Below are 18,025 nucleotides of genomic sequence, written 5' to 3'. Positions count from 1 at the left end.
AGACCTTCCTCCAAAACAGCACTTCTTAGCAGGCCTCCTACTTGGCTCTCCTAAGAGGCCTAACTTGATTCAGCTTTTTCTCTGTGACTGTTTACCTGGGCTAGGCCCATAGGAGCTCCTTCTCCTCCGTCCCTCCAATCTGCTCTGTTCAGCCATCCCCTCTCACAGCCACTGGGGATTCTCATCCCTTATTATCCCCAAACTCCTCTCTTCCTTTCCCCATTCTTCTTAAGCCAGGCTCTTCCTTGCTTCTTTCCAGCCTACACCTTCCCAACTCCAGGCCTCCACACCCAGTCCTCTTCCCTCCTAGCCAAGTTAGCATCCTAGAAGCTCCAGGCTGGTATCTTCTCTGCCTTCTTCCAAATTTTTCTGAGGACTTTGCCGAGCCCCCTGCCCAGCTCCACTGAGACTTCTCCTATTCCCCATGGGTCAGCCTGACCCTTCTCCTTTCAGCTGTTGGCACAGGGCCTCCACAATCCCCTCCCCCCACCAGCTTGAGGACTTCTAACAGTCTCCCCCACTGCAGGAAGACACTTGGGCCTCTTCAGGATCAGTGCCCCACCCCCACCTCACCAAGGGCCTTCCCACATCCCTAGGCCTTCTTTAACCAGTCTCCACAGCCTTGGGGCTTATTCCTGGAGGCCCAAACCCCCAAACTCCAGGGTCTTTTCTTCACAGCCACCTCCTCAGACTGCAATCCCCAAAACCCCCAATCCCAGGACCTCAAGCCCTCACTCCTGACCTTACCAGGGCCTTCCTCCTGGCAAAGACACTACCACCACTCCTGAGGCCTTCTCCAGAACCCCACCCCCTCACCCCCTTGAGGCCTGAGGCCTTCTCTCCTGCCACTCCCTCCCCCTTCCCTGGGCCCTAGGCCTGGCCTGGATCTCCTCACCCAACTTCAGCCCTGGCTTCTGGACCCCACCCCCTCACACCACCAGTCTGTCAGGCCTGAGGCCTCCCTCATCCCCTGGGCTGGCAGGCCTACCCCCCAGGGACTTCACTCTCCTCTCTTTTGCTCTCACCATCAGTGCTCACAAGGCCGACCCGAGTTGTTCTCATCAGCTGCCAGTCTGGGTCCGGCGGCGCCCCCTCCAAAGCCCGGCCTCCGCGTGCCCATCGGCTGCGGGCCTCCTCTCCGGCGCTACCTGGCCCGCGCCGGCCCGCCCTAATCCCAGGCCCCCCGGGCCGGCCGGTCGGTTCGTCCTCCCCGGCCCCTGCGCCCAGCGCCGCGGGCCCGCCTTTGCCGCTCAGCCTGCGCGCCCTCAGCCCAGGCCGGGCCGTCGGTCCCCGGCAGCTTTCGGGCCCGGGGCCTCCTTTCGCTCGCACTCAGCCCAAGGCCTCCTAGCGGCGACGCGCCCCCTCCCAGCCGGGATCCCGGGGCCGTCGCCCGCCTGGGGCCTCTCTGGCCCTTCCCGCCTGTCCGTCATTCGAGCCTCCCTCGATTGCGGACCAGCTCCGGCCTCCCTTCACCCGCTCCGGGCCCTTCCTCCGCTCAGGCCAATCCGAGTGGCCTCCGGCGTTCCCTGCCCTGCCCGTCAGTCCAGCGCTCAAGCAATTTGGCACTCGAGGCCCCGGTCGTCAGTGCGCTCCCTTCAACGCTGGGTCGTCGGACAGGCCTCGGCGCCCCAAGCCCTTCGGCCTCTCCCCCAGCCCCTCGCTCTCCAATCCTCTGGGCTGCCTTCGCCCATCAGCCTGGCCTCCGGAGTCTCGGCACCCGCGGTCTGTCAAGCAGACCCGGGAGGCCCCGCGCGTCAGTCAGGTTAGGTGGCCCCGGGCCTGGCCTCCTTGCCTTAGGCCGGGCCTCCCAACCTCGGCCCCCGCCCCCAAGCAGCAGGGCCATCCCTGCCCGTCGGCTCGACATCCGAGACTCCCCAGCCCGGCCCGGCCCGGGTGTCAGTTCGGTGCCCACGGCCGGCCCGTCATTCCAGCCTGTCTCCCGGGCCCTGCTAGTTTGGCCCCAGACCGGGCCTCCTGGCCTCGCCCCCCGCGCCCCCCAGCCAGGCCGCGGTGCGCGTCCACCTGCCGATTTGGTCCCCGCCTTTACTCTGTCCAGCCCGGTCAGGCACGGAATTCACGTTCCGACCCGACGGTGTGCCTTCCAGTGCCCCGGGCTGGGCCTTGCCCCAGGCCTCCCGGCCTCGCCCCCCGCGCCCCCCGGCCGCCGGGCCGCCTCCGCTCGTTGCCAGAGGTAGCCCCTCACCCCGCGACTTACCCCACACCCCGCTCTCCAGAACCCCCATATGGGCGCTCACCGCCCGCCCGCACAGCTCGAACAGGGCGGGGGGAGCGCTGGGGCCCGAGGCCGAGCTCTTCGCTGGCGCCGCCTCCCGGGACGTGGCCTCCATGGTCGTTGCCGCCGCTACCTCACAGAACCAGCAACTCCGGGCGCGCCAGGCCTCGGGCGCCGCCATCTTGGGGAGGTGCGCGAGCCCGAGAGTGGCACCCGCGGACCGCCATCTTGAAAAGGTCAGCAGTTAGGACGGTTTCATCAGCGATGTGGGGAAGACTAGTAACTGCGCTAAAGGAACATCGAATAAATCCGCATTGTTCCCAAGCCTCTTAGAAGCCAATATTTTAAATAAACATGTAGATAAACGTAGTTGGCCCTGGCACAATTAAAGGGACATTACTTAGCAAATCCTCCTTAAGAGCAAATATCAGCTCCCCCTAACCCCTGCGTTTGGACGGTAGTATATGCCAATCCGAGCGTGTGTTCGCGACTACGACGAGTCTGCCGCACTTCCGGCCAGATCGCCGGATATCCGCCCAGTGACCCTTACAAGTCCTTCTTGATCCTGAAGTGGAGTAGGTGCCGCTGTTGTTGCTGGTGTTGAATTCAGAACCGTAGCGGGACATGGGGCTGGAGGACGAGCGAAAGATGCTGACCGGGTCCGGAGATCCCAAGGAGGTAAGGGAAGGCGACCGACTCGACTCTCTTCCCTGCTCTGAGGCTCAAGACCTACCCCGTCAAAACACACCCGGGGCCCTGTTGGCCCGAGAGTTTGCACGGTCGGGATTGCGGGTTCCCTCGACCCTTCCCCGGAATTTGTCTATTCATCATTTGTCTAGTCATCTCCTTGACTAGCCGTTTTCTGGGCTTGGTTTCCCCATTCTGCGAGTGCGGTGAAGGTGTAACGACGGCGAAAAATGCTGTGTCGCCTAAACTTTTGTAAAAATAGTATCTTTATTTTTAGCCAATCAGGTGATCTGAGACCCTGGTTTGACAGGTTTAGGGAGCAAGCCGACCGGCCTTAGTGCTTCTCTCTGCTCAGGTCAGGAATCCTGCCACATCTTCTATGGAGGCTCCGGAGATCTGGCTAATTTCTGTGAAGTGGTTTCTTTTTCTTTGGTAGGGGTGGGGGTGGGAGGTATATTTGGGGACAGTATAGGAATGTGTAGTATAATTCTGCGATGATGGAAGAGGGAGCTTTCCCACAGTAAGAATGCCAATATAATAATTATTAATTGTTTACTATTCCAAGTTCTTTATATGACTAATTCATTTAAGCCACACAATAGTCCTATGAGGTAAGTATTGCGTACTATTATTATGGTTATTTTACAGATGAAAAACTAGCATAGAAAGGTTAAATATCTTTTCTAAGGACCACAGCTTTAATCATGGAGCGGGGAGGTGAATCCAAGCAGCATGGTTTCAGAGCCAAGACTTAGCCCCAGTGCTACACAGCTTTACAGAAAGAAGCCAGCTAGCTTTTGGTTTTCAATCACATTTCCTATGCTTTGTTCTGTAGTCACTTCGGGGCAGCTGTTCCAGGTTTATGGGTTCCGAATAGTTGGAAACTAGTTTATCCCATAATTTTTCCTAGTCTTATTTTCAGAAAGGGGACCAAAATGAAATGGAGCCAGCCTCAGGAAGTTCAGCAGGAAGTATACCAGAAAGTTCAGCAGGGCTCAACCACAGCCAGTAGATGAAAAAAGAAGGTAGTCAATTTTAAAATTAAGAAAACTGAGGCCTTCGGGGCACCTGGGTGGCTCAGTCAATTAATCATCTGCCTTTGGCTCAGGTCATGATACCGGAGTCCTGCTTGGGCTCCCTTATCAGCGGGGAGCCTGCTTCTCCCTCTCCCTCTGCTGCTCCGCCCTGCTTGTCTTCTATCAAATAAATAAAATCTTAAAAAAAAAAAAAAACAAAAAACTGAGGTCTTTTATGAAGAACCTATACTTTTTGGACATTAAATCTTTTTATTTAGTGTGACCTTGGTTTTTGTCATTGACTGGAAATTTTACATGAAGTAGTCCATATTCAGACTTAAAGTATTTGGATTTGTTTTTCCAAAACATGCCCTGATACTTTTGACACAAAATTATCAAAATGATCAATGTAGTAGCCTTGCTAATAGGGAAATGATACAAAGGTCTTGCTTCTAGGATACTAATTTCAGGTTACTAACTGAGGCAGAATATGATATCAATTTTTTGGAAAAACTTTTTCAGTATGAATTTTTTTAAAGAGCAAGTTAAAAAAAAGATTAAAAAAAAAAAAAAGAGTGAGGTTAAGAAACCTTAATGAAAAACTAGAATTTGACATCCCAAAAATCATCTTTGTGTTTAGAAGAGATCTTTGCTAATTGTGAGAATAAATAGCGTGGGTTATAGTTGAACCTGCCTTTGCCCTCCCAGCTCTCATGAGCTTTGGTCTCTTTCGCAAAGGGCATGGTAGAGAATGAAGCAGATCGTGTTGGAATTTTGAAAACATAATGGGGGATTGCTGAGCCAGTTCTTTTTATTTTCATATATACCTTTTCTTCCCTTCCCCCAAATGTGGATACGTGCATATGCAGGCAGGCAAACAGCTTACTTTTGATGGGTTGAAATATTGATCAGACTCTGCTGTGCCCCAGATTTTGGCCTAAAATGATGCTCCTTTTACACTGCTCTCCTTGGAAGAATGGGAACTAGGTTTGAGGTTGTGTACCTGAATCAGAAGTAAATAGGTAGGAGTTGGTGTTTCCAAGCTTGTGAATGGAATAGTCTAGACCTTTGATGCACTTAACGCTGATAGTCTACTTAAGAGTCCTGGGAGTTCAGCGAGTCAAAAAGCAGTAACTGTAACCATTTTTAGTTAAGCTTTGGCTAAAGAAAAGTTTAGGTTTGGCCATTTTCATATTCCCAGTCCAAGTTCAGAGTCTAGAAAAATGTTAGTTTTCCTCCTAACTTTGTTTGGGATGTAAGGACTAAATTGAGCTATTTCTGGTAATACCAGGGCCTACCAGAATTTCAAACAAAATACTTCAAGTGATGTAGGTTCCATGTGAACATCAGCTTGAATCTCTATCAGAATATGTCTAGGGGCGCCTGGGTGGCACAGTGGTTGAGCGTCTGCCTTCGGCTCAGGGCGTGATCCCGGCGTTGTGGGATCGAGCCCCACATCAGGCTCCTCTGCTATAAGCCTGCTTCTTCCTCTCCCACTCCCCCTGCTTGTGTTCCCTCTCTCGCTGGCTGTCTCTATCCTATCGAATAAATAAATAAAATCTTTAAAAAAAAAAAAAAAGAATATGTCTAATTGGGGCACCAGCTGGCTCAGTCAATAGAGCATATGACTCTTGATCTCACGGTGGTGAATTCAAGCTCCACGTTAGGCGTAGAGATTTTAAAAAGGGAAGGAAGGAAGGAAAGAAAAGAAAATGAAAGAAGAGAAAGAAGGGAGGGAGGAAAGAGAAGGAAGGAAGGAATTAAGGAAGGGGGAGGGAGGGAAGAGGAAAGAAAGGAAGGGAGGGAAGAAGGAAGGATGGATCTAATTAGTGTTATCTCTAAACTGGGAGCCCTTAAGGGGCTGTTGTGATTAATCAAATTACAGATTTGAAACTACTTTATAAACTTTATTTTAAAGATTTATTTGAGAGAGAAATCAAGAGAGAACGCAAGCAGGGGGGTGGGGCAGAAGGAGAGGGAGAAGCAGACTCCCCCTGAGCAGGTAGCGCCATGTGGGGCTGGACATGGGGGTGAATCCCAGGACGCTGGGATCATGAGCTGAGCCGAAGGCAGAGGCTTAACTGACTGAGCCACCCAGGAACCCCACTTTAAAAACTTCAGGGTGTCCTACACACTAGGTTGTTGCTAATGAAAGTGAGATAGTATGTCTTTGTTGAAATGTAGTCAGGGTTTGTTTTAATTAGGTATGGTAAGATAATAGGCATGGAGACAACTGTTTTTGAAAGAAGAGTTAATTACTTATGAGTCCCAAGAGAAGGGGGGGAAGGCCACACCACTCAGGGCCACCTGGAGAAGGGCCTGGAGCAGCGGAAAGGGCAAGGGAAACCAGACTCTTGGTTTCTGAGGGAAAGAATGGGTGAAGCAGGATAGGCAACCTCTGGTAAGTTTAGGATTGGATTATTTGAGTAATTTCTGTGGGTTCTGGGCTATAGGGGTGGGCTCTAGCTGTTTGGTACTTGGCAGTAGGATGATTAGGGCAGGAGCAATAATTGGTTCAGTCCAGGAGATAAAGGAAGTGATTGGTGATAAGGGTTTTGGATTGGTTGGTTTACATATGAAAGATGTGTCCCCTGGGAGGGGCTTTCTCTCCAGGATTAGCAAAGCCCCTAAAATGTTAAAGCATCATAAAATATAGAAAATTTTAAAACAGTATTAATACAGTGTTTATCTTCAGTAATTACAACATCAGTATGATTGGGAATATATGTCCTAAGTTGCTGCTGACATTAATTTTGTTTTCCTTTTGTAGGAGGAAGAGGAGGAGGAGGAATTAGTGGTAAGAGCCGTCTCAGGTTTGGAACCATCTCAGTAAAAGGAAGTTTGAGCTTCGTGAAACTCTAAGGGCATTTTAAGGAGTCTTTACTTGACACCTTGGAGAGAACAGAAATGGAAATGGAAAAAGCCTTTAATACTTCCTTCCTGTGCTGTGGAGTGTTTGGGGGATGTGGGCTTGGGAAGCTGAGTCTTTTCTGGGTTTGGAGCTTCTTCAGTCATGGTGTCAGGGAGCAGAGCAGCATCTTGAGGGCCTGGTTTTCAATTATCTATCTGCTGTTTGCGATTTAATAAAAGACTCTGGAAGGAACTTTCCTTATATAGTCCTTCTCCATGTCAACATTGCCTTTCTGGCTGGGCAGCTGGGGTATGTAGGCCTGGCTGTCAGATGGGGGAATTCAACTTCACAGACATTAGATATCCCAAAATGCTGTGTTAACAAGTAAGGCCTCCTGTAGATCTACTTCAAGTTTGGCTAGGTTTCCTTTACCACCTTGTTTTTCAGATAGGACTGAGGCTTTCAGTGCATACTGGCAACCTTGGAAGGCAGGAATGTGAAACTTGCCCCTACCACTTAGCATCAGAATTGAATGGGAGACCCCATTCTGCCGTTTCTGGCGGCAGTGTGGCTCTGCCAGCTGGCCTTCTGCACGGTAATTCAGAGGCAGCACCTTGGTTTGGTGGTTGTATTAATCAAAGCAGATGGTTTATGGGTCTCCTCCTAAAACCCCCATTTCGGTTCTTGTCTGTGTTTCTCCTTCAGGATCCCCTAACAACAGTGAGAGAGCAGTGCGAGCAGCTGGAGAAATGTGTAAAGGCTCGGGAGCGGCTAGAGCTCTGTGACCAGCGTGTATCCTCCAGGTCACAGACAGAGGAGGATTGCACGGAGGAGCTCTTTGACTTCCTGCATGCAAGGGACCACTGCGTAAGTGAGCCTAAAATCAGGAAGGGGAAAGCTTACAGTGGCCAGGCAGAGTTGGTGCTGACAGCTTTTCCATACTAGGGGCAGATCTAGCAATAAGCATATACTTATTGGCCCGTATATGTCAGGTGCAGTGCTGAGCACTTTACATTAGTAATCTTACCTAATTCTACTACTTTTACTGGAGATAGGTCTCATTAGCCCCATTGTACAGATAAAAAACTGAGGCTTAAAGAAGAGAAATGATGTCCCAACTTGGACTGCTAAACATTGGGGAAGCTGGATTTTGTACCTTTAAAGAACAGGCTATTCTTTAAAATCATTTATAGGGGCATCTGGGTGGCTCAGGTCATGATCCCAGGGTTCTGGGATTGAGCCCCACGTCAGGCTCCCTGCTCAGTGGGAAGCCTGCTTCTCCCCCACCCTGCTTGTGTTCCCTCTTTCACTGTGTCTCTCCCTCTCTCTGTCAAGTAAATAAATAAAATCTTTAAAAAATAAATAAATAAAAATAAAAAATTAAAATCATTTATATCCTCCAGTATGTCTTGTAAAAAAGTTTTTTTTGTTGTTTTTTTTTTTTTTAAGATTGTATTTATTTATTTGAGAGAGACAGAGAGAGCTGGGGAAGGGGCAGAGGGCGAGGCTGACTCCTGCTGAGCAGGGAGCCCAACTCAACATAGGGCTTGACTCCAGTATCATGGGCAGAGCCATCCAGGCGCCCCCCCCCTTTTTTTTTTAAGTAAATTTGTATTTGACTCTCTTACATATGACAGGTATTTTAGAGAAATTACAGAGTGGGCAAAAGTTGGATATGAATACTTATATTAAAACCATTGGGTGGCTAATAAGCACATGAAAAGGTGCTTAACGCCGTTAGCTCTCGGCGGAAATACAGATCAAAACCACAAATGAGACACCAGTTCATACCCATCCTGGTAGGCATGATAATCAAAAAAGTAGGGAGAAATGGGTGAATGGGGTCAAAAGGTAAAAAGGAAAAAGTAAATGACTTTTTCTGCCCTGAAGAAAGTTAATGATCTCCACTCAACCAACTTTCTTTATGCTTCAACAATTCCGGGGGTGCTGGCTGGCTCAGTTGGTAGAGAGCACGCATCTCTTGATCTCAGGGTCTTAAGTTCAAGCCTCATGTTGGGCGTAGAGCTTACTTAAAAAAAAATCCAGTATAGGTGGTTCAATTCTGTGATATACAGGGGAAATACACAAATGCACACACATCTCCCCCCCCCCCATTAAACACATTGTGACAGTTAAGGAAGATATTTTATAAAGATAGAAAACTCTTAACTGAACTCGTACTGCCTAGAGATAACCATGTTTTTTTGTATATACTACCAGATTTTTAAAAATAGAATCCAAATACATTTAATATAAAATATGAATAGAGGCATTATATTCAACATAATTTTAGTGGAAAGAAGGAAAATTTATATATGAAATATGCATCTGTACTTCTCCATATCATTAAAAAAAATAGACCAGTGTTGGCGATGTGGAGAAATTGGAAACCTCATACACTCTGTTGGGGCTATAGATTGGTGTAGTCCTGTAGAAAACAGTCTGGCAGTTCTTCAAAAAGTTAAACATAGAGTTAATGTATGATCCAGTGATTCTCCTAGGTATATACTCAAGAGAAATGAAGACATTATGTCTATACAAAAGCTTGTACACAAATATTCATAGAAACATTATTCATAATAGCCAGAAAGTGGAAACAACATATATGTTCACCAATTGATAAGTAGATAAGTCACATGTTCACCAAAATGTGATATATCCATATAATGGAATATTATTTGGCAATAAAAAGAAATGAAACACTTTACTCAAAAAATTAAACTCTGCTATATGATCCAGCAGTTCCACTTCTGGTTGTGTACCCAAAGGAATTGAGACAGTTGAGTTGAACACTTACTTGTACACGCATGTTCATAGTAGCATTCAGAATAGCTAAAAGGTGGATGCAGCCCCAATGTCCATTGTGGTATATACCTATAATGAAATATTTACCCTTAAAAAGGGAAGAACTCTGACGTTACAACCTGTATGAACCTTGAAGACATGCTAAGTAAAATAAACCAATCACAAAAAGACAAATATGTCATTCCACTTAATGAGGTACCTGCAGTAATCAAATTTGTAGACAGAAAGTGGAATGGTGGTTGCCAGGGGCTTCAGGGAGGGGGAAATAGGGAATTCGTTTCAGTTTGGGAAGATGAAAAAATTCTGGAAATTGTTAATTGCTGGACAATTGGAGTTACTTAATGCCACAGAAATGTAGAGTTAAAAATAGTTAAAATGAGGGCACCTGGCAGGCTCATTCAGTGGAGCTTGCGACTCTTGATCTTGGGGTTGTGATTTTGAGCCCCATGTTTGTCATAGACTACTTACAAAAAAAAGTTAAAACGGTGAATTGTTATTTAAATACTTTATGAGCCAAGCACTGGGCTGAGATGTAGGAATGAGATAGGCATGGTCCCTTCCTTCACTTAGTTGAACCAGCATAGGAGACAAATAGAACACTTAAGTCTTTTGGGTATAACCTTCTCAGGTTGGCCTTCACTAATCCTCTATTTAAAGCTGCTATGCTCCCCCACCCACCCACTTTTTATTTTCCTCAGAGCGTTTATTACTGTCAGAAGTTTACCTTATGTGTATATTACATTTCTCTTATTATAATGTCTCCCTAAGTTTCCTACAAGACAGAGATACTGCCTGGTTTACCATTGTAGTTCACTCAGCACCTAGAACAGTAGCTGGCATATAGTGGATGTTACATAAATATTTGTTACGTTAATAAACACTGATATGGGAGGTGTAAGTTTCTATGGGGAAGATAGAGGAGGGACAGATTTGTGTGGGGACAGGAGTTTGTGTGGAGAAAGCTTACAAGAAATGACATGTAAACTTAAGTTCTAAAGGAAAGATAAAAGATTTTTAAAAAGGTAGAAAAGAGAGTTGTAGGTAGAAAGGAGATAGTATTCAGGTAACCGAAGGTAGTTCACTAGGGCTCAAGAGGGGTATGGGTGTGTGGGAACGCTATGGAGAGGGAAGAGGCAGAAGAGGCAGTAGTGTTCCAGGTCATGAAGGACCTTGTAAGCTGTGACATTAAAGCTGCCAGTTGATGACATCCTTTTCTTTCCCCCATCTAGGTGGCCCACAAACTCTTTAACAGCTTGAAATAAATGTGCGTACTTCACCCCAGCCTTCATCACCCGGGCATCAGGATATTTTGTGGTTTTGACCATGCCATTTGTTTCTTATCTGTGTTAACTGTACATTCATGTGAACCTCATGGATTTTGGCTTAGGCAAGTACCTTCTGTGTAATTAGCAGTGATTCCTCTTAATAAAGTCCAGTAATCTGCAGACCTGCTGCTTCCTTTCCTTTTTTTTTAATTTGAAAATGTCAAACATATGACTAGGTCGAAAATAATCAACTCCCATGTAGCTATCACCTAGCAAGTATGTATCTCTCTCTTTTTTTTTTTAAGATTTATTTGAGAGAGAGAGAGAGAGTATGTGTGCGCTTGGGGGGGGGGAGAGGGACAAGCTGACTCCCTGCTGAGCAGGGAGCCCGACATCATGACCTTAGCCAAAGTCAGACACTTAACCAATTGAGCCACCCAGGCACCTGTAAGTATGTATCTCTTAATGATAAGGACTTTTAAAAGTTTACCTTGATGCCATTATCACAGTTAAAATGAACAGTGATGGCTTAATTTCATTGGATACCCAGTCCTCATGAAAGTCTCCTACTACAGAAGTGTCTTTTGACAGTTTTTGGTCTCAGTGTCCAACAAGGTTGCTTTTTTCTTTAAAAAGATTTTATTTATTGGAGAGAGAGAGAGAGAGAGAGAGAGCATGAGTGGGGGGAGGGGCAGAGGGAGAAGCAGGCTCCATCCCAGGACCCTGGGATCATGATGTGAGCCGAAGGCAGATGCTTAACCGACGAGGCTACCCAGGCACCCCACAAGGTTGCTTTTTAAAAATACACATTTTTTTTAAAGATTTTATTTTTTACAGACCTAGAGAGCACAAGCAGAGAGCAGCAGGCAGAGGGAGAAGCAGGTTCCCTGCTGAACAGGGAGCCTGATGTAGAGCTTGATCCCAGGACGACCTGAGCTGAAGGCCGACGCTTAACCAACTGAGCCACCCAGGTGTCCCAAAAATATACATATTTTAAAAAGGAGTGAGGAGGATATAGGTTTGTGAGGGGCAGGATACTGGATTCCAAGAAGGGTAAGAAAAGGGTGCCTAGGTAGGCATGCTGGCAATGGGAGATTGGTTACATACGTACAGCAGTGAGGGAGACCCCTAGTAAGTTAATATATTGAAGGTAATAAATGCTAGCAGAGAACGGAGTTACAAATAGGGAAAAGGAAAAAAAACAGAAGGAACCTCGCTGTGGTGAGGTATTTATAAACTAAATAAATACAGATTTCAATGTAAGTAAATATCGAGGCCAGTATGTATATGTAGGGAATATATATTTCTCTAGCTCAGCCCACCAAGAGGGCTTCATTGGCTAATAAAAGGAACCAGGGCTCCTTGGAGAAATGGATGGTTCCAAGGCTGGGAAAGTACAAGATAAGCCTGGAACATTTTGTTGTTTGTTCCAGAAAGAAGAAAATGCTCAAAGAACAATAGGGACATGTCAGAAGTGCACAAAGACCACTAATCAAATCTAGAACAATGTGAGCATCAAAACATATGGTAGTACTGGATTTAAACTCATTGAATAAAATAATCGATGAATCAATACTAATAGAAATAAATGAATCAGTTGAAAGTTAGGTGAGGAAGGTGATACGTATTAATTACAAAAGGAGAATATACACACTATAGCTTAAATGAAAGGTGACATTGCCACTAAGACAATCTGAGGGATTATGTTTGCAAAAAATGGGGCAAAGGGCCACTTGAACCTAGAAGCTCTTTCAATCTATTGTCCTAGCTACAGGGATGGCCAGCATTTCCCAGCCATTTCTGATTTAGAACCCATTTCAGGGTAATGGATAATCTCACAAATACCTTTATAAATGGTGGCACTGTATTTGTTGTATGTAATCTGATTATTTTCAAACATCTCATTAAAATTTCAAACATACAGCAAAGCTGAAATTTTACAGTGAACATCCCTAAACTCATTACTCAGATTTTAGTGAATGGTTAGTAATGTGTTAATTAGTGTTACTACAGAAAGGAGAAATTACCCAGAGAAATAGCTCCAGAATTCTGCTTAGAGGATGCTTGAGTCTGTTGCCAAATATTAAGCTGCATGTGAATAGGGCAAAACTCCGTTTAGCCAGGCAATGAACTACTGGGTACCTGTAAACTGAATAATTCCCAAAGTTAACAGAAGGGTGGGAGATGTTTGAGTTTTGACCAGCTAATGTGGGGGGTTCCTATCGAACTTGTTGAACACCTGGAGCATTGAACTTGAACTCCAGAAGAGGGCGCTTCAGCAGTAGGGCTAAAATTAGCCCTAGAAAGAGGCCACTAAGATAGGCTATACCCCATCTTAAAAAGGAAAGGATCAAGCTGATTCAAAAAATAACCTGAATGCCTGCCAGAACAAAGTCCAAGACGTTTTAAAAGAAGTCAACAAAATCCAGCATTCAACAATGTAAATTTCACAATACCAAACATTCAATAAAAAAATCGCTAGACATACAAAAAAAGCAGACAAATGTGACCAGGAGAAAAATTGTCAATAAAAACAGACACATAAGATGATAAAGTAGTAGACAAGGACTTGGAAAGCTCTATTACAAATATGCCCAAGGATTTAATGGAAATGAACATAATGAAAGAAGTAGAACATATAACACGAATCAAATAGAAATTTTGGAGCTTAAAAGTACAATTATCTGGGGGTGCCTGGGTGGTTCAGTCAGTTAAGTGTCCAACTCTTGGTTTCGGCTCAGGTCATAATCTCAAGGGTTGTGAGATTGAGCCCCAGATGGCCTCCTTGCTCAGCGCCAAGTCTTCTTAAGATTCTCTCCCTTTCCCTCTGTCCCCCTTCACCCCTGCCCCCACTCATGTGTTCTCTCTCTTTCTAAAAAAAAAAAGTATAATATCTGAAATTTAAAATTCACTTAACAAGATTGGCAAAAGATTACACACTGAAGAAAAAGAATAGGTGTACTTATATGTTCTTGAAGACACAGCAGCAGAAACTATAAAAACTTGAAGCACAAGAGAAAAAGAAACACTAAAAATAGAGGACAAGGAAAAGGTAAGCTGTGAGATAATATCAAATGGCCCAGAATAGGGGGGGGGTGGAGGGAAGGGAGAAAAAATTTTTTTTACCAAAATTAATTTTTGAAGTATACCAAATTACTTTGAGGAAATGTTACAAATGAAAGAACTTAAGTCGTTTTGGAACAGAAAAAAAAATATTTGAAACAGTAATGGTTGAAATTTTCCAAATATAATAAAAATTATAGGGGCGCCTGGGCAGTTCAGTCGGTTAAGCATCTGCCTTCAGCTCAGGTCATGATTCGCAGGGTCCTGGGATCGAGCCCCACATCCGGCTCCCTGCTCAGTGGGGAGCCTGCTTCTCTCTCTCTCCCTCTGCTGCCGCTCCCCCTGCTTGCGCACACACACTCTCTCAAATAAATAAAATAAAATCTTTTAAAAAAAAGAAAATTATAAACTCACAGTTCCTAGAAGCTCAACACACTCCAACCAGAATAAAATAAAGGAAATCACATCAAGTCACTTACCCCAAATTGCTGAAAACTAGTAATAAAAAGAAAATCTCAAAGATGCATTACATATAGAGGCACAACAGTAAGAATTCCTACCCACTTCTCTTAAGAAAACTCATCTTTAAAGTGCTGAACGAAGTAAATTTTGATTCCAGAATTCCATATCTAGTGAAAATATCCTTAAATGAAAACAAAATAAGGGTGTTTTAAACAAATGAAAGGTGAGAGAATTCATTGTCAGCAGACTTGGACTCTAAGAAAGATTAATGGAAGTTCTTCAGGGGAAAAAAAAAAGATACTAAATGGAAACTTTGATCTACATAACGAAATGAACAGTCCCAGAAATGGTCAATAAATGGGTAAATAGGGGAAGGAAGAAAAAAAAAAGAGAGGGAGGCAAACCATAAGAGATTCTTAATGATAGAGAACAAACTGACGGTTGCTGGAGGGGAGGTGGGTGGGGGATGGGCTGGATGGGTGGTGGGTATTAAGGAGGGTACCTGTTGTGATGAGCACTGGGTGTTAAATATAAGTGATGAATCACTAAATTCTACTCCTGAAGCCAATATTACACCATATATATATAAATATATAATATAAGATATATATTATATATAAATTATATATTTATATGATTTATATTATAATTTGTATATAATTATATATAAATTATAATTTATATATATAATTTATATATATATTATATAAATAAAAACTTAAAAGTTATAAATAAGGGGTGCCTGGGTGGCTCGGTCGGTTAACGGTCTGCCCTCAGCTCAGGTCATGATCTCAGGGTCCTGAGATCGAGCCTCCATGGGGCTCCCTGCTCAGCGGGGAGCCTGGTTCTCCCTCTCCCTCTCCCTCTGCTGTTCCCCCTTGTACTCTCTCTCTCTCTGTGTCTCTCTGTCAAATAAATAAATAAAATCTTTAAAAAAAAAAAACTTAAAAAGAAACAAACAAAATAAATGGGTAAATAGAATAGATATTTTATCTTATTTAGAAATTTTATTTAAAAGGTAGTTAGCAATAAAAACAACACATTAAGTAGAAAGAAATTGTAAAGAATAGAAATCTATGAAATAGAAAAGGAGAAAACCAACAAAACCACAAACTATTTCTTTGTAAAGTTCAATAAAATAAACCTCTAGGTAGGCTGATAAAAGTACCGAAGAGAGAAGACACGAATTACCAGTATCAGTGATGAGCGAGGGGACATTACTGTAGACCCTACAAATCGGGTCGGCAGCCTTTTTCTGTAAAGATTCAGATAGCAAATATTTCTGGATTGTAGGGCATATGATCTCTAGAGCAACCACTCATCTTATCGTTGTAGTAGTAACGGAACCACACTAAATGAAAGGTGTGGCTGCGTAAAAATAAAGCAGTATTGCCAAAATGGGTGGAAGGCTGAATTTGACCTGTGCTGTAGTTTGACACCCCTTGCTAAACACACTAAAAGGAAAAAATCTGCCAACTTGCATGAAATGAACAAATTCTTTAAAAGTCTCAATTTTTTTTTTAAAGATTTTATTTATTTATTTGACAGAGAGACAGGGAACACAAGGAAGGGAGGGTGAGAGGGAGAAGCAGTCTTCCCGCCGAGCAGGGAGTCCAATGAGGGGCCCGATCCCAGGACCCTGAGATCATGACCTGAGCCGAAGGCAGACGTTTAACAGCTGAGCCACCCAGGTGTCCCAGTCTCAAATTGTTAAAACTGCTACAAGAAGAATTGGAAAATTCAAATAGCCCTATATCATCAGGGTTTCTCAAATTTTAGCAGTCTTGACATTTTGGGCTAGATAATTCTTTGTGTGGGGGGATAGGGTTTTCAGCAGTATCCCTGGCTTCTACCCTCTCGATGCCAGAAGCACCATCTAGTTATAATAATCCCAAATATCTCCAGAGGTTACCAAGTGTCTCCTGAGAAAGGGGCATCATCTCTGTTTGAAAATCACTGCCCTATATCAATGAAAGAAATTGAGTTCATAATTAAAAACCTTCTCTTTCTCCTCACCCTGAACTCGCCACCCCTGCAAAACAAAAACAAAACCAAAAAACACCCAAACACCCAACTCCAGGCCCAGAAGGCTACACTGCTGAATTCGCAAGAATTTAAGGAAAGGGGCTCCTGGCTGGCTCAGTCGGAAGAGCATGTGACACTTGATCCTGGGATTGCAAGTTTGAGCCCCATGTTGGGTGGAGAGATTACTTACACAAATAAAACTAAAATAATAATAATAACAATAATAATTATTATTTAAGGAAGGATTAATACCAATTCTATAAAAATTCTTTCAGAAATTATAAGTGAAGGGATACTTCCTGAACTCATTTTATGAGTTCAGCATTACCCTGACATCAAAATCAAAGATATTACAGAAAGAAAAAAATTCAGGTCAATGTCCTCCATAACACAGATGCAAAAATGTAACAATATATAAAAAGAATAATACATCATGAACTTGTATGTTTTTTTTACAGGAATGCAAAATTGGTTCATCATTTGAAAATCAGTCAATATAATTCATCATATTAATGATAAAGCAGAAAAAACATAGCAACTCAATAAATGCAGGAAAAACATTTGAAGAAAGTCAACAACCATTCATGATTTTTTAAAAAATCTTAGCAAACTAGGAAAGAAGGCAACTTTCTCAATCTAGTAAAAGACACCTGTTGTAAACAAAACAAAACTATAGTTAACATCATATAATAATGAAATACTGAATGCTTTCCCCTGAAGAATGGGCGCAAGTCAGTCTACGTAGGTAAAGACTTACCTACCTCCTGTATTGAACAGTGTTCTGTAAATAAAAAACAGTAAAATAATGCAAAAGAAAAAAAAAAGGATTCATATTGGAAAGAAGTAAAAGTGTCTTTATAGAAGACATAACCCCGTACATAGAACAGGTGAAACTATTTCCCAAAAAGTTACCAAAACAGAATTTAGCTTAGCAAGGTCTCAGGATGTAAGATCAATAAACAAAAACCAATTGTATTTCAATAGCATTTTCTTGAAAAATGAACAAAGTAAGCCTGTCACTTCAAAGAAAACAATTGATAGTACTAGTTGCCAGAGATAAAAATTGAGCTTTCAAGCAAAACTAGGATTTGGAGGAGCACCTGGCTGGCACAGTCAGTGGAGTATGCAACTCATATCAAGGTTGTGGGTTTGAGCCCCACGTTGGGTGTAGACATTACTTAAAATAAATAAATAAAATAAAATAAATTAGGATTTTGAAAAACTTGCACCCATTATTGTGAGCTTAAAATCTTCCTAATATTTAAAGACTTTCCTTTTTTTTTTTTTTTTAAGTTTTTTATTTATTATTTCTTTGAGAGAGAAAGCACAAGCAGGGGGAGCTGCAGAGGTAGAGGGAGAAGGAGACTCCCCGCTGAGCAGGGAGTCCAACATGGGGCTTGATCCCAAGACCCTGGGATCATGACCCGAGCTGAAGGCAGATGCTTAACCAGCTGAGCCACCCAGGCACCCCATTTAAAGACTTTTCTGATGAGATCAGTAGAGATATTAACAAATGTGATTTCTGATATTGTATAGTGAATGTGAAAACATATGGAAGATATACAGGACTCAGTGAACCTGATAATTTCCAAATAACCACTGTATGATGTGACAGAAT

The 18,025-nt window shown here is 43.7% G+C and overlaps 2 protein-coding genes across 3 annotated transcripts in view; one reads left to right on the top strand and one right to left on the bottom strand.

Annotated features, from left to right (window-relative positions):
- The window catches only part of LRRC41 (leucine rich repeat containing 41), a 19,347-nt gene extending 16,740 nt beyond the window's left edge, over positions 1-2,607 (bottom strand). The window contains exon 1 of the mRNA XM_040627344.1: positions 2,216-2,607. Within this exon, the coding sequence (XP_040483278.1) occupies positions 2,216-2,414 (199 nt within the window). The 5' untranslated portion in view covers positions 2,415-2,607. The remainder of the gene's footprint in view (positions 1-2,215) is intronic.
- Positions 2,608-2,751: 144 nt separating this feature from the next.
- On the top strand, positions 2,752-11,037 carry LOC103670755 (cytochrome b-c1 complex subunit 6, mitochondrial). Of its 2 annotated transcripts, XM_040627345.1 has the most exons (5): positions 2,796-2,911; positions 6,707-6,733; positions 7,235-7,382; positions 7,493-7,654; positions 10,822-11,037. In XM_040627345.1, the coding sequence occupies exons 3-5, from the start codon at positions 7,320-7,322 to the stop codon at positions 10,852-10,854; spliced, it is 258 nt and encodes an 85-aa protein (XP_040483279.1). In that variant the 5' UTR covers positions 2,796-2,911; positions 6,707-6,733; positions 7,235-7,319; the 3' UTR covers positions 10,855-11,037. The 2 variants fall into 2 exon arrangements, with proteins under 2 accessions (XP_008697483.1, XP_040483279.1); XM_008699261.2 differs by lacking the exon at positions 7,235-7,382 and having other exon boundaries at positions 2,752-2,911.
- Positions 11,038-18,025: the final 6,988 nt, after the last annotated feature.

Source organism: Ursus maritimus, unplaced genomic scaffold (genome assembly GCF_017311325.1).
Source record: "Ursus maritimus isolate PB19 unplaced genomic scaffold, ASM1731132v1 scaffold_12, whole genome shotgun sequence".
In the NCBI taxonomy this organism is placed as follows: domain Eukaryota; kingdom Metazoa; phylum Chordata; class Mammalia; order Carnivora; family Ursidae; genus Ursus; species Ursus maritimus.
Note: the sequence above shows the minus strand (reverse complement) of the source record. Positions and strands in the feature narration are given on the sequence as shown.

Bases quoted from the DNA above. Each gene is read 5' to 3' on its own strand.
- LOC103670755 (XM_008699261.2), top strand. From the start codon at position 2,858: ATGGGGCTGGAGGACGAGCGAAAGATGCTGACCGGGTCCGGAGATCCC. The intron at 6,734-7,492 runs GTAAGAGCCGTC...TTTCTCCTTCAG, and splicing joins AGGAGGAGGAGGAATTAGTG to GATCCCCTAACAACAGTGAG. The intron at 7,655-10,821 runs GTAAGTGAGCCT...TCCCCCATCTAG, and splicing joins TGCATGCAAGGGACCACTGC to GTGGCCCACAAACTCTTTAA.